The 13,602-nt window shown below is 50.6% G+C and overlaps 1 protein-coding gene and 1 pseudogene across 1 annotated transcript; both read right to left on the minus strand.

Annotated features, from left to right (window-relative positions):
* Nucleotides 1-500: 500 nt before the first annotated feature.
* On the minus strand, nucleotides 501-2,153 carry LOC119288536 (annotated as a pseudogene).
* A 2,909-nt stretch (nucleotides 2,154-5,062) lies between these two features.
* Nucleotides 5,063-8,562, minus strand: LOC119284614. Its single transcript, XM_037563757.1, has 2 exons — nucleotides 7,357-8,562; nucleotides 5,063-5,505 (listed from the first exon to the last, which is right to left on the minus strand). The coding sequence occupies exons 1-2, from the start codon at nucleotides 8,450-8,452 to the stop codon at nucleotides 5,471-5,473; spliced, it is 1,131 nt and encodes a 376-aa protein (XP_037419654.1). The 5' UTR covers nucleotides 8,453-8,562; the 3' UTR covers nucleotides 5,063-5,470.
* Nucleotides 8,563-13,602: the final 5,040 nt, after the last annotated feature.

A 13,602-nucleotide genomic window follows, 5' to 3' on the forward strand; every position in this document is an offset into this window, starting at 1 on the left:
ACCTAGTGTTACAGGGGCCTGATTAGTAAAGCTCCGATGAAGTTAACCTACTCATTGAACCTGATCAGCACAGCATCTATGCTAGAGCAGTCAGTGCAGCGTACATCCCCAACACCATGAAGGTCTTTGGTCAGTTGCTTAGTTAACCTACCTAAGGCTGATTCCACACAACTACTATATTTATTTTCCCTCTGATTTGTATGTATCAGAATGGTATAACATCACAAAGGAGGATGCCTACATATCTAGAATCACCCAGAAAACCAAAAAAAATCAGCAGACCTACAGACAAATATATATCTAGTTATGCAGAAACATGAGAAGGAAAACTATATACTCATCAATGATTAGAACTCGCACATTGTCTTGGAAACTCTCGAACTAAAATGATCTATAAATCTAAGCTACAAGCAAAAGAACTGTAATAGCAGTCGATGGTGTGCTTAGTGTTGATGACTTAATGTGCATGTTTGAAAAACAGTATGAGGCTAGTATGCACCTCAAGTGTAGAAGCTCGTGTAGGGCATCACTTCTCTGAAAAAAGTCTCCCCGTGCACCTTCTTGCTTCGGCCTGAACTGAGCTCAACTGTGTACAGCCCAGCCTTTGTAGTCACGAAGATGACACCAACACCTTCCGCAAAACCAACCACCGACACGCCAATGAGGGCACTAGCAGGGAGCAACGGTACGAGCTCGATGACCCTGTGTCGCACACTCGCACCCATACTGCAGTTTTGCTAGGACCAGCCTCCATTGACCATAGGCAGAGTGTAAAGTTCATCACAGTCGCTAACATCAGCATCCCGTCCTCCACACCCATGAGGTGAAGCCACGGCAGGTCATCATCCTCTTCTTCAGCTAGCGCAATCACCGACAATTTTTGCCCAGCCATGTCATACTCGACAAGACTGTCGGTCTCCTCACAGGGGAAATAGACCTTGTTTCCCACAACGACAGTGTGCCCCGTCGTCTCGATGGCATGAGGTTCCTCACCAGAGACAATGTCACTCCATTTACGAGTATTCGATGAGTAGACGGTGGCAGAGGTCTTTTCCTCGTCGGAGCCGACGAGGGCCACCAGGAAAGGGCCGCCATGGCAGTAGATGTGATGGCAGCCGTCCTTAGCACATAGCACCGCGGCATTCCAGGTTATGCCCTCGTCTTCATCCTCTTCAGACCAATCATTCCAGATGATGTCAGCGCAGTCGGGGTCAGCCTTGACTCCCCACCGGCGACCGGTGACGAGGTCGCAGATAGCGAAGTCCTCGTCCCTTTTAGGTGTGTGGAAGAGGACGAGGCCGTGCCGGGAGTCGAGAACGCGCCAGTGGCGGCGCTCGTGGCACGCCGGCGGGCGGAAGGACGCGGTGGAGACGAAGTTGGAGACCACGTGCTCCTTTTCGTAGTCTCTGATTCTCCCCTTCTCGCACGGCCTCTTGTGGCGTGTGTTGTGGAGGAAGCCCAGCACGGGCGGCGCCCCGTGGAAGGCGCGGTACTCGCGGGCGAAGTCGGCGTCGGAGAGGATGCCGTGCCAGCTCGTGCAGACGGCGGTGGCGCGGACGAGGCTCCTGGGGTCGTCCGGGAGGACGCGCTTGAAGATCTCGCGCATCGCGTCGTCGACCAGCGCCGGCGGCGAGTTGCAGCCACGCTGTGTCGGAGGTGGCGGGCTCACCGCGGGAGGGGTTGGGCCGGCGTCGCTGGAAATGGGGTTTCGGCCGGGGATTTTGGGGCGAGCTGCGGTGAAAGTCGAGAAGAAGCGCCGCCGCGGCGTGGGGTGGCGGATTTCTATTCTCGGTTTTTTTGGAGAAGGGTAGTGATGGGCTGGGCTGGAAAGGGACGAGGGGAAGAGGACCGAGTAACAGGGACATCCTGGTCGAGTGCAGAACTGCAGATGGCCCATTCTCTGCCGCACAGTTCAGAAGGTTGCCATCATGTTTCTCTAAAAAAAAAGTGTTGCCATTTTCTCCCTCAAAAGAATGTTTCTCAAAAATAAAAGTGTTGCCACATTTTCTCTAACCTTTATTTTTATTAATTAAATTTAATACTGTAATAGAATTATGTGTTGAGGTCAGAACATCAGATGGCTAGCGATAGAATTATGAAAGTTTGACGATTGTTTTCTCTAAACCTTTGAATTTTTTTTTGACATTTTAAAACGCATTTAAAATGCATTTTTTTAAAGCAGGTTCATATGCATTTGGGTTCAGGACGTCCTCACTCTACAAGTGCAGAATTTTATTTGTGCTCTGCGACAATCCATACTTCCTTCCTGAGATGCAGCGATCATCGCCGACTCATAAGACGAAGAAGATGCCTTTGTGGCTATAACCTGCGTGATTTATCTGGCGGGTTTGTGGCAGCTTCCTGTGGTTTCAACTTCCAAGCAATACGTGATTGATGTCCCTGTTACTCGGTTTACGACTGGGCCAAGAAGTGGGTGTCAACTCCCATCATGATTGAAAGTGATTCCCCGGAAGTGGTACAAGCAATTTTGAACCTCCTCCGACTATGGAGCATCGGGCCCGGTGCTCCATAGATGACTGCCGAGCGCTAATGAGCGAGTTCGGCGCATCAACTATTCAACGCTATACATGAACGTGAAGCAAATGGAGCAGCACACGCCATTGCTAGCTTCAGTTCCAAGTAGAGGGTAGATACGGTGCGGACAGATCAACCACCATTAGAGCAACTTCAAAGGGCAGACCTATTTCGTCCGCCTGCGTCCGTTTGGGTCGACGCGGATAAAAGTGGCGGTCCAACGCGCCGACCCAAACCCAAATCACGTCCACGTCGTGTCCGCGCCGACGCATTTGCGGCCCAAATTTGCGCCCCAAATGCGTCGGCGCGGACGCCGAACGGACGCTTTGTGCGCCTTCTCACTGTCCGTCGCGTCCCCACATGACGGCCATCCAACTACCCGCTGCCCACGCGGTCAGCTTAATTTATGACGACGGGGCCCACGCGTCAATGTCGGCGCTTGTCCTTTTTTAAGCCGACCGTGCGGCGGGACCGTCCTCATCCAAACTCACTGTCCACATCTGCCATCCTTTGCTCCCTCGTCGCCGGCAAACCCTAGCCACCACAACCACACCGAGATGGGCCTCTTCTCCGGCGCCAGCGGCAGCAAGGCCAAGGACAAGTCCCCCGCCACCCCTTTCCTTCCACCTCCGCCGGTGCCGGCGCCTCGCCGGCAGAGGCAGCGCGTGAACGTGCCAGTGCACCAGACGGAGTGGCATTGGCAGCACCACCAGCCTCTGCCGTATCCCGACGTGACGCTGCCGCACGACTGACATCTGGATCCAGATAGGATCCCAGTGCCAGCGGCGCCGCAGTCGGCTCGTGCTCACGCGGAGGAGGTGCGGCGCCAGCGGGCGCTGCTGACGCCGGAGCAGCGCCGCGACCCCGCCTACGCAACCGACTCGCCCAACTGGGCGAGGTGGTTCGCCTTCGAGCACGAGGAGGCGAGGCGACGGGGCGTGCGCGAGGTCGACCGGAGGTCGCCGCCACCGGCGCTCGTCGTCCGCGAGGAGGACCAGGCGGCGAAGGACGCCTACCAGGCGGCCCTTGCGGCCGTCTGCCGGGAGAGCGAGGAGGACGAGCGGCGCAGGGCGAAGGCGGAAGAGGAGGCTCGGTATGAGGCGGCAATGGCGCAGGCCCTTGCCCTCTCCGCGGCGGGCGACAGCATGGTGCCGCCGGTGGCCCCGCCGTCCCCCACCAAGCCGAAGCCGGAGCGGGAGCCGTCCCTCATCGAGCGCTACTCCTGGACGGGAGTAGTGCGCGAGTGGGTACACGCGCCGCCGGTTCGGATGGGAGCGACGCCGGCGCAGGAGCAGGCGTACCTCGAGCACTGACGCAAGATCAGGGTGGCCGAGGAGCGCCGCGACGACGAGTACCTCGAGATGCTCGAGCGCGACCTTGAGGAGGAGCAGCGCGAGGCCGAGGAGGCGCGCCAGGCCACGGCTGCCCAGGCGGCTGCGCACCCCCCGCGCCGGCACTGCCTGCGCCGGCACTGCCCGACATGACGGCGCTCTGGAACACAGCGTTCGTCTGGGCCAGGCTGGCGCCGACGCTCATCAACCTCACGGACCCCGAGGACGACGACGACGCCTAGGGCAGCACGCCGCCTCGTATTTAGGCTGTTTTTATTTTTTTAAATGCAAATGTGAACGCGTGGACTCTCGCCAGTCTTCATGGCCGGCTTTAATGTTTAATTAATAATGTTTCTTTTTTTTAATATGCATGCTTTCATTTTTTTCGCCGTCAAAATGGGTTCAGGCCAGCGTTGGGCACACGCGCCTGACCCAAATGCGAAAGCGGACATCCGTATCCGTCTGGCCGATCCAAACAGATAAAAAGCAGACGAAATCGTCGTCCGTGGGTCGGCCTGTTGGAGTTGCTCTTATTCCTTAATTCTATCCTTGTAGTATCTGATATATGATCTTCGTTTAACAAAGTTGAAGAAATTAAAAAAAAAATGTGTTTGTGGCTAAGCAGGAAAACATAACATGTTTACACACGCCAACAGAAACGGAGGCTTATTTCCTGATGATGCCTGGTTGTGCAGTAGCACTAGCGGACAGTTTATTCGCAAAAGAAAAAGGAGAGTTGCAGGACGAAACGAAAGGCTACCTAATGCGATATATTTTTTTGCTTACTCAAAGGACCATCGTTTGAATGAAATCTGTCTTTACATCCAGAAAGAACACAGGTTCAGCTGATTCAATGTCGCGGGGAATTGCCACTGCAGAAACTATTCACAAAAAGAAAAGAAAAAGAAAAACTGAATCCACAACCGCGTTCGACTCACCTCGTCAGGGCATTTTCTCCATCTTCATCAGAGTCAGGGGCCGCCTTTTTTTCTCCAGGCACAGCGGCCTCCACCTCCCGAGTACGCGATGCTCCTGTGTTCACCACCTTACTCAAAGGATCAAAGTGAAGATCACTGCGATGTTTCCAAAGAGTCCACAGTACAGCTCTACAAGGCATAATAACAGCTTGACCACAGGCCATTCAACAAACAAGTGAGAAATTGTCCATAGCGTGAAGCCACAGACAGAAACAAATGAACCCTGGTGGGGATTTTAGCTTCCCTGAAATTTCTTACTGCATAGAATAGAGAGATTCCACACCATAAATCTCAGGAGAGTGACCTTTCAAGACACCAACATCGTCTCTAACAGCCAAAGATAGAGAAGGAGAAATCTGCACCAATTCATGCCACAAAACCGTCAACCGATCGCTAAAATTTCTCCTGACGGACAGTTTGAGCCGCACCCAACCCGGACGAATGAACGAACTCAAGTTCATGGCACAAGCACAAATAGGACAAAAGCGCATCCACACTAAACAAACTGTTCAACACAACCGGCAGTGAATGAGGCTCAAGTTCACTTCAAATTCTTCCTCGGCAGAAAAAGTAAACCCAGGTCCTGACGCCATTTGGTCATATCATTGTAGCATCAACAACTGCGCATTAAGCTTCATCAGATGCTGGCAAAGGCTCCCATGCTGCACCATAAGAGACAAGGCTTCATAAGATGACATGATGACAAGAGAGTGCCCTCAAAAATCATTTCTTTTTTTTTTTGAATATTTACTGTAGGGTAAAAACCCCACAGTCCTTTATTGTAAATCATCATTTCATTTCTAGCTGTTCAAATAAACAAAGTGATAGCAGGAAGCATCCACATCACAACACGATTCGATCTGGACCTACGTGCAATGCTACAATGAAACCGTATCTTTCATTTGGGCAGGCTCGTGGGCAAATGCCAAATGCATACCTGGGACTAGGTTATCTTATCCAAAACACCACAAGGATGTTTGGGTTCCAGAGACCTCATGGCTCACAGCAAAGCTCTCATCACTTAGTTGCTTTGCAAACTGCTCTTGGCAATCTTAGGGCCTGATCAGCAAAGCTTTGACTAAGGCTTACCAACTCGTAACACCAATCAGCGCAACATATATAATAGACTAATAGAGCAGCCAATGAAACATAAATCTATACATCCACCATCAAATTCTTTGGTCAGCCGCCTAGTTAATCTGCCCAACGCCAATTCCACACAACTATTGTATCCTTGTCTCTGGCTTCTATCAACACAAAGACAAAGATGGCAGGAAAAATCACAGGCTACTCATGGTTGCCTACAATCACCAAGGTATGCAGCACGACTCAACATCTGAATGGTATAACAGCACAAAGAATGGGCTCCTACTTCCTAGTACATCTCTACAAGTCACCCAAAAACTAGACAAAAAGGAGCAGACATGCATACAGATATGTATCTACTTGTGCAGAAAAATAGAAGAAAAAACTCTACATACTCTTTGACATTTAGGAATCACATACCACAGTAGGAACTCTCAGACTTAAATTATTAAACAATCTAAGCTATAAGCAATAATAGTAGTCGATGGTATGCTTAGCGTTCATGACTTAATGTGCGTGTCTGTACCTCCAGTGTAGAAACTCATGTAGAGACAAGGCTTCATAAGATGACATGATGAGTAGAGAGGAGCACACTGCTCTCAAAATCATTTCATTTCTAGCTGACCAAATCAACGAAGCGATAGCAGTAAAGCATCCACATCACAACACGGTTCAATCTGGACCTACAATGCTCTAAGTACACAACAATGAAATCATCTCTTTCATTCGAGCAGGCTCATGGACAAGTGCATGCCTGGGACTAGGTTATCCTATCCAAAATACTACACGGGTGTTTGGGTGCCAGAGACCTCTTGGCTCACAGCAAAGCTCTGATCACTTGACCGATTTGCAAACTGCTCTTGCCAATCTTAGGACATGATCAGCAAAGTTTAACTAAGGCTTACCGGCTAGTAAAGCCAATCAGCATAACATATAATAGCGCAGCCAATGAAACATAAATCACCAATTATACATTCACCATGGAATTCTTTAGTCAGCTGGCTAGTTAATCTGCCCAACGCCAATTCCACACGACTACTGTATCTTTTTCTCTGGCTTCTATCGACACAAAGACAACATGGCATGAAAAATCACGGGTTACTCATGGTTGCCTATAATCACCCAGGTCTGCAGCACGACTCAACACCTGAATGAATAGTATAACAGCACAAAGAATGGGTTCCTACTTCCTAACATCTCTACAAATCACCCAAAAACCAGAAAAATGCGAGCAGACCCACATACAGATATCTATCTAGTTATGCAGAAAAACTCTACATAGTCACCGACGTTTAGGAATCACATACCACACTAGGAACTCTCCGACTTAAATTATTCAACTATCTAAGCTACAAGCAATAATAGTAGTCGATGGTGTGCTTAGCGTTCTTGACTTAATGTGCATGTTTGGAAGCAATTATCTGTACCTTCAGTGTAGAAGCTCACGTAGGGCATGACCTTATTGATGTACCCCCTGTGCACCTGATTGCTTTGTTCTGATTTGAGCTGAATGGTGTACAACCCAACCCTTGTCTTGATGAAGATGACACCAACACCTTCCGCAAAACCAACCGCCGACACTTCGGTGTTGTCCACGAGGGCAGTACTAGGGAGCAACGGCCCGAGCTCGATGAACCTGCTTCGTGCCCGTCCCGCAGCTCCTCTGGGACCAGCCTCCATCGACCATAGGTAGAGCCTAGGCTTCACCACAGACGCAAACAGCAGCATTCCATCCTCCACCCCCATGAGCTCAATCTTGTGGTGCTGGACCTCAAATGGCGCCTTGATCACAGATAGCTTGTTCTCACGCGTGTTGTACTCCACGACACTGCCACTCTCCACACAGGGGACATAGACCTTATTTCCCAGCACAGCACTGTGCCCCCTGCCATCGATGACATTCGGGTGCTCGAGGAAGGTCGGGTCGATCCACTTGCCAGTAACTGATGAGTAGACCATGGCGCTGGCTATCCTCCGGTCCCCTGCCACGACGGAGTCCACGCAGGCCACCAGGAAAGGGCCGCCATGGCAATCACGGTGGTCACATCCGTCCCTGGCGCAGAGCACTGCAGCATTACACGCATCCGGGAACGTGAGGTGGCCGTCGATTTTCCAGCGCTCGCCGGTGACGAGGTCGGAGACGACGAGGTGCCCGTCACCCTCAGGGGTGTCGAAGAGGACGAGGCCGTGGCGGGAGTCGAGAGCGCGCCAGTGCTTGCGGTCGCGGCGCACCCGCGGGGGGAGGGCCGCGGCGGCGCGGAAGTGGGACGTCCAGTAGGGCGCTCCCTCGTCGTCGGTGGAGCGGTAGTTGTAGAGGAAGCCCAGCACGGGCGGCGCGTCGCGGAGCCTGCGGTAGGCGGGGGCGAAGTTGGGGTCCGAGACCATGGCCCGCCAGCTCTTGCAGCCGCCGGCGATGCGGGCGAGGCTCGCGGGGTTGTCCGCCGGTAGGCGGAGGAAGATCTCCTCCATGACGTCGTCTGGCAGCTCCAGCGTCCGGCGGGGGCGGGGGGCGCGGCGCGCCATGGCCGGGGATTGGGGATTTTGTCGAGGGATTTGGTTTTGGTTTGGGGGGCGAATTCGGAGGTGGAAGACAGACGCCGCGGTCTGCACTTTTCTTCCCCACTTTTCTTCTCTTCTTTTGGGATTGGGAGAGAAGTGGAGTTGGGTTTTTCCTTTTTCGCCTCGATGGGAGGACTCGTGTCGCGTGTGGGTGGCTGGTCACCTACGGCAATGGGCTGGGCTGTGAGTGTGGGATCGAGGAGGAGCCAAAGTCGTGCTTCGTGCAAAGTTCTTTTTTCTATTAGGGAAATGCTTCTTCTTTTTTTGCGAATGAGGGAAATGCTCCGTGCAAACTAGAAATGGTAAATTCCCTCAAAAACTAGAAATGTTAAATTCTCCTAAAAATATATAGAAATGGTAAGTTCTCTAAAAACTACTAGCAGAAATAGTAAAAAAAAATTACTAAAGATAACTTATGGGCCTTACTAAATTACTGTCCTCATGTCTGTAAATATGAATACAAGAAGAAAATGAATTTTGCTTAGTCAATTTTAAAACGGTTGCCATTTTCTGGTTAATTCTTGACAGTAGTTGAATCCAAGGTTTTTATTCTCCCATTATCACCCGTATGAGGTTATTTTCTTCAAAAGGCATTCATATCTATTACAAAAACTCCCTCAATAAATTTTACCCAGGAAAGTTATTATTCTTTTGTAAATTCATATGAGCTTATTACTCGGATGCCGAGGGCCCGTGAGCTACCTAACGATCACTGCAACGGCTAGAACATGTCGCCGCTCACATACCGAAGCTGGCCTAACCTTGTGATGATAGCCATAAAGTCTTCATGCGCGTGCCGCTAAGGACTAGCGACCCAGAGCCGCAGTCATCGTCGTTGAACCTTGAATCGATTTGGTGAACCTAACACCAAATCTTGTTGTCCCTACGCACGACAAGAAACCCTAACCTAGTCACCACACAAGAACTGGCAGGAATCTACATCAGATTTCTTTCTAATCCGCTCTGATGGACGAACTTGGTGAGGATATGAGCCCGGAATACTGACTCGACGAAGAAGAGTCGCCATCCGTCCAATTGCCGCCCCTGCAAGAACTAAAATCCTAACCTATCTACTAGCCAGAGTTGAGACACCAAGATTCCTCTCCCTGCTACAGACCGCTGAAGCGGCTGGCAGAGGGGAGGCAACTCCACAGGCTCGCCGACGAAGATCCAGGGGGGAGGCTTTGCCATAGCTGCCTTGCGAGAAGGGGGAAGGAAGGCCTTCAGAGTCGTCGTCTTCGTTCCACAAAGCCTAAAGTTTGAGTATTTGACAAGAAACTACCACATTTCACGTCACCGTCCCACTGAACTACCACATTCAAAAAAGTGACCGAAAACTCCAGTTTAGTACTAATTTTGTGACAAAAAACTACCACTTTCATAAAATGGCCATTTAGACGATTTAAACACGTTTATGACAGGAGGGGCCGTTTGTCAGGGCTGACGTGGCAGAAATCGTCAACCCCGTTTTTTTACTATCGTGTTGACCGTTATGACGGCTGGGGCCCACATGCCATTCTTCTTCTTCCTCCTTTTTCCCTGTCTGACATTTTAAGCACGCATGTGGTTGGCAGGGCGTCGCCGCTCCTCCGCCGTCGCATCCACCCAGCCCGTCGCCGGAGTGGTCCGTCCATGCCAAAGACCTCCTCCGCGTGAAAGAAGCCGGCTCCGGCGCCATCCGGTCAGTGCTCGCCCGTGCCGCCCATGGGCACCTCCTCTCATATGCTCCACGCCCTCCTCCTCCTCGTCCTCATCTCGACGATTGGCGTCCACGACGCGTCCATGGAGCTGCTGTTGGCCGACCTGGGCATCCACCGGCTGGTCCGCGGCGCCAGGGAGAGCAGTCTGAAGCCGTTGGGGCGGTTTGGGAGCAAGTGGTCGCCCAAGAGCCTGCCGGACCTGTTGCCGCTGCCGCCCGGAGCAGGAGGAAGGGTGAGCCCATTGGCCGGTGCCGGGCCTTCCTCCTTCGCCGAGGCAGCCGCACACTACTAGGCGCCAGAGGCGGCCAAGAACCCGACGAAGCCGAGCGCCAAGTGGGACGTGTACTCGTTCGGCATGGTGCTGCTGGAGCTAGTGGCCGGGCGCGCGCTGACGAGCGTGGAGTTCTGCCAGTGGGCGGCGATGGAGGACAAGGGGCAGCAGGCGTTCCTGCTGGCCGACGCGGCGCTGCGGGGGGAGATGGAGGGCAAGGAGGAGACGCTGGCGAGCTGCCTGAGGCTGGGGTTCACGTGTTGCGCCGTGGCGCCCGGCAAGAGGCCCGCCATGAAGGACGTGCTCCAGGCGATCGACAAGATCCCGTCTCCTTCCTCCAACTAGGCTCCTCCTGCCGCTTCGCGCGAGGCGCGCCAGAGCTTGCGGCGCTCGCGACCAGGCTCGCGGAGGCCAACGCCACGACGCTTGCAAAGCTTGCAGACAAGGCCAACGACGACGTGGTAGGGCGAGCTCCGCGTCCTTGACAGCATGCCCATGCTCTGTTTCACCACGCGCACCAAGTGTTTGTTGAAATGCCTAACAGAGAAAGAGGATGAGGAAGAAGAAGGTAGATGCTGACACGTGGGACCCACCTATAATAACGGTCAATCTAGCTGTCGAAATAAACAGAGTTGACTTTTCCGCCACATCAGCTCCGACACGCGGGTCCCACATGTCATAAATAGGTTTAAAATCATAAAAATGGTCATCAACTCAACTTGGTAGTTTTTTGTCACAAAATTAGTACTAATCTGGAATTTTCGGTCATTTTTTAAAATGTGGTAGTTCTGTGGGACGGTGACGTGAAATGTGGTAGTTTTTTGTCAAATACTTCCTAAAGTTTTGACCATGATGGTTTTTAAATTAGAAACAATTATTTCTTAGCCATGGATAGAAAACAGTGAACTATAATTATAAGCACAACATATGTTTGCCATGTAAAAATGTTAAGTTTGATGGACAACCCGCTAAATGAAAAGAAGAGACAAGTCAGTTGCAAATTGTGGGTTGCATGACAGGCTGTGAATTTAACATATTATCATTACCCCCCGCAAAAAAACACATTATCATTACATATCGGTGCCTGACTCGTCTTTTATTCTCTCTCAAGCAATGAATTAAATTTTAAAAATTGTGGAATTTTTTTAAAAGATCCAGCATGCTGCTGGCATTTCATATTGATCATTAATCATAGCAGGAAGCAATGGAAAACAAATACATGGTGCCGATCCTAAAATCCAGAAAGAAAAAAAGGACGAAGGAACTATATTGAAAGGAAAAAAGAAAAGATAGGCCCTTATATCGAGTAGTTAGCCTATTCCCTGTCCGGGGTTTTGCAAACATGCTACACCGGCCTGGCGCCATAAGTCCACCCCTCGACATACTGCATCCAGAACGTCCTCCACCGAGCTCTCCTTATTTCTGAAAGTGCATCGATTACGTTCCATCCAGATCTCCAATAGCGTCAAGATTGTAAGGGATTTGATGCCATTAAAAAGTTAGCTTAATTCGCAAGGTAAAACATAAATACCTGCTGGGGTTACACAGACAGCACACGCCACTCGTGCGGATGGACTGAAATGTTGGCACAAGCACAAACAGAACAAAAGCGCATCCTTCCAACCTGACCAAGCGTTCCAACACAACCAGAACAAAAGACACGGAAGCTCACTTCAAAATTTTCCAAGGAAGCAAAAGTAATCAGATCCATCGCCTTGACGCCATTCAAACCGCGGTAGCACCACCTACTCATGAAGCTCAGTGATCGCCCCCATGCTGCACCGTAAGACAAAGCTTAAGATTATAATCTCATGAGTAGAACTGTAGAAGAGGAGCACACTTTCCCCCTTAAATCATTTCAATTGTAGCTGTCCAAATCAACCAAGCAGTATATAACAGGATAATATGATTTGATCTGGAACTAATACGATAGTACAATGTTGGAGGCACACGGCAAGGCAATCATCTCTTTCCCGCGGGTAAATGTTTAGTGGCCTGCATAGGACTATGTTATCCTATTCCTACCCAAGTAACCAGACCAGCGAAACATAGAGCACCAAGTACCCAATCACCACGGAGTTCTTTGGTAGGCTGCTTGGTGAATCTGCCCAATACGGCTTCCACACAAGTACTGGGAACTCCACATACAAATGTCTAACTGTCTATGCAGAAAAACGAAAAGAAAAACTCTGTATAGTTATCAACCTGCTCAAAGGTAGTCAATGGTGTGCTTACTGTTAGTGAGTTCATGTGCATAATCAAAAGCAGTACTGGAGTCTAGTTCGTACCTCTAGTGTGGAAGCTCATGTAGGGCATGACTTTTTCGACAGACGTCTCTCCGTGTACCTTCTTGCTTCGGCGGTTCGGCCTGATCTGAGCTCAAATGTGAACAACCCAACCACTGTCTTCAGTAAGATGACACCAACCACTTAGTCTGTTCTTGTTCTATTATATGTTCCCATCTTAATCTGAACTAATCCAGAAAGTTCAGACCACCACAGCTTGGCAACAGGGCATTCAAAGACCAAGTTAGAAACAACACAAACAAGGAGTACTTCATGACTAATGATCTGATATATCTCTGACGCCTATGGGAACTAAGAAGAAACAGGAACACATAAAACCTGGTGAGAACTTTCAGTTTGCGACAGACCAAAAAGCATTGTAGTACACTATAATCCTAGAAGAGTGCATTTTTTTCAAGACAATAACATCCTCTCTATCAGCAAAGGGTATAGAAGAAGAAATATGCAGCATTTCATTCCACAAAACCGTCAATTAGTTTGAGTTGCACCAACTTGGACAAACCAACTCAAGTTCTTGTCATGAGCACAAATAGAACAAAAGTGCATCCTCTTAGAATAAATCCGAAGCCACCGTTGATCTACCGAGGACCAAGCAATCACACGAGGCACGACACCGAGATTTATTAACGAGGTTCACCATCATGGCTACATCCTCGGGGCATGACTACGGGCGCTCCTCCCCGTGACACCGTCACAATACTGCACTCCGGCCGCCCGGGCACCGGCACACGCCGCCGGCTCCCCCGCGTGCCTGTGCTATTATGTTGGCATAGATTACATCGTGTGTCTACCCCCGATATATATGAGAGGCCTAGGATACAGGTGTCCTATTAGGAC

Source organism: Triticum dicoccoides, chromosome 4A, assembly GCF_002162155.2.
Source record: "Triticum dicoccoides isolate Atlit2015 ecotype Zavitan chromosome 4A, WEW_v2.0, whole genome shotgun sequence".
In the NCBI taxonomy this organism is placed as follows: domain Eukaryota; kingdom Viridiplantae; phylum Streptophyta; class Magnoliopsida; order Poales; family Poaceae; genus Triticum; species Triticum dicoccoides.

Coding starts and splice junctions, on each gene's coding strand:
- LOC119284614 (XM_037563757.1), bottom strand. CDS start 8,452: ATGGCGCGCCGCGCCCCCCGCCCCCGCCGGACGCTGGAGCTGCCAGAC. Junction 5,506..7,356: donor CGTGAGCTTCTACACTGAAG/GTACAGATAATT, acceptor CTTATGGTGCAG/CATGGGAGCCTTTGCCAGCA.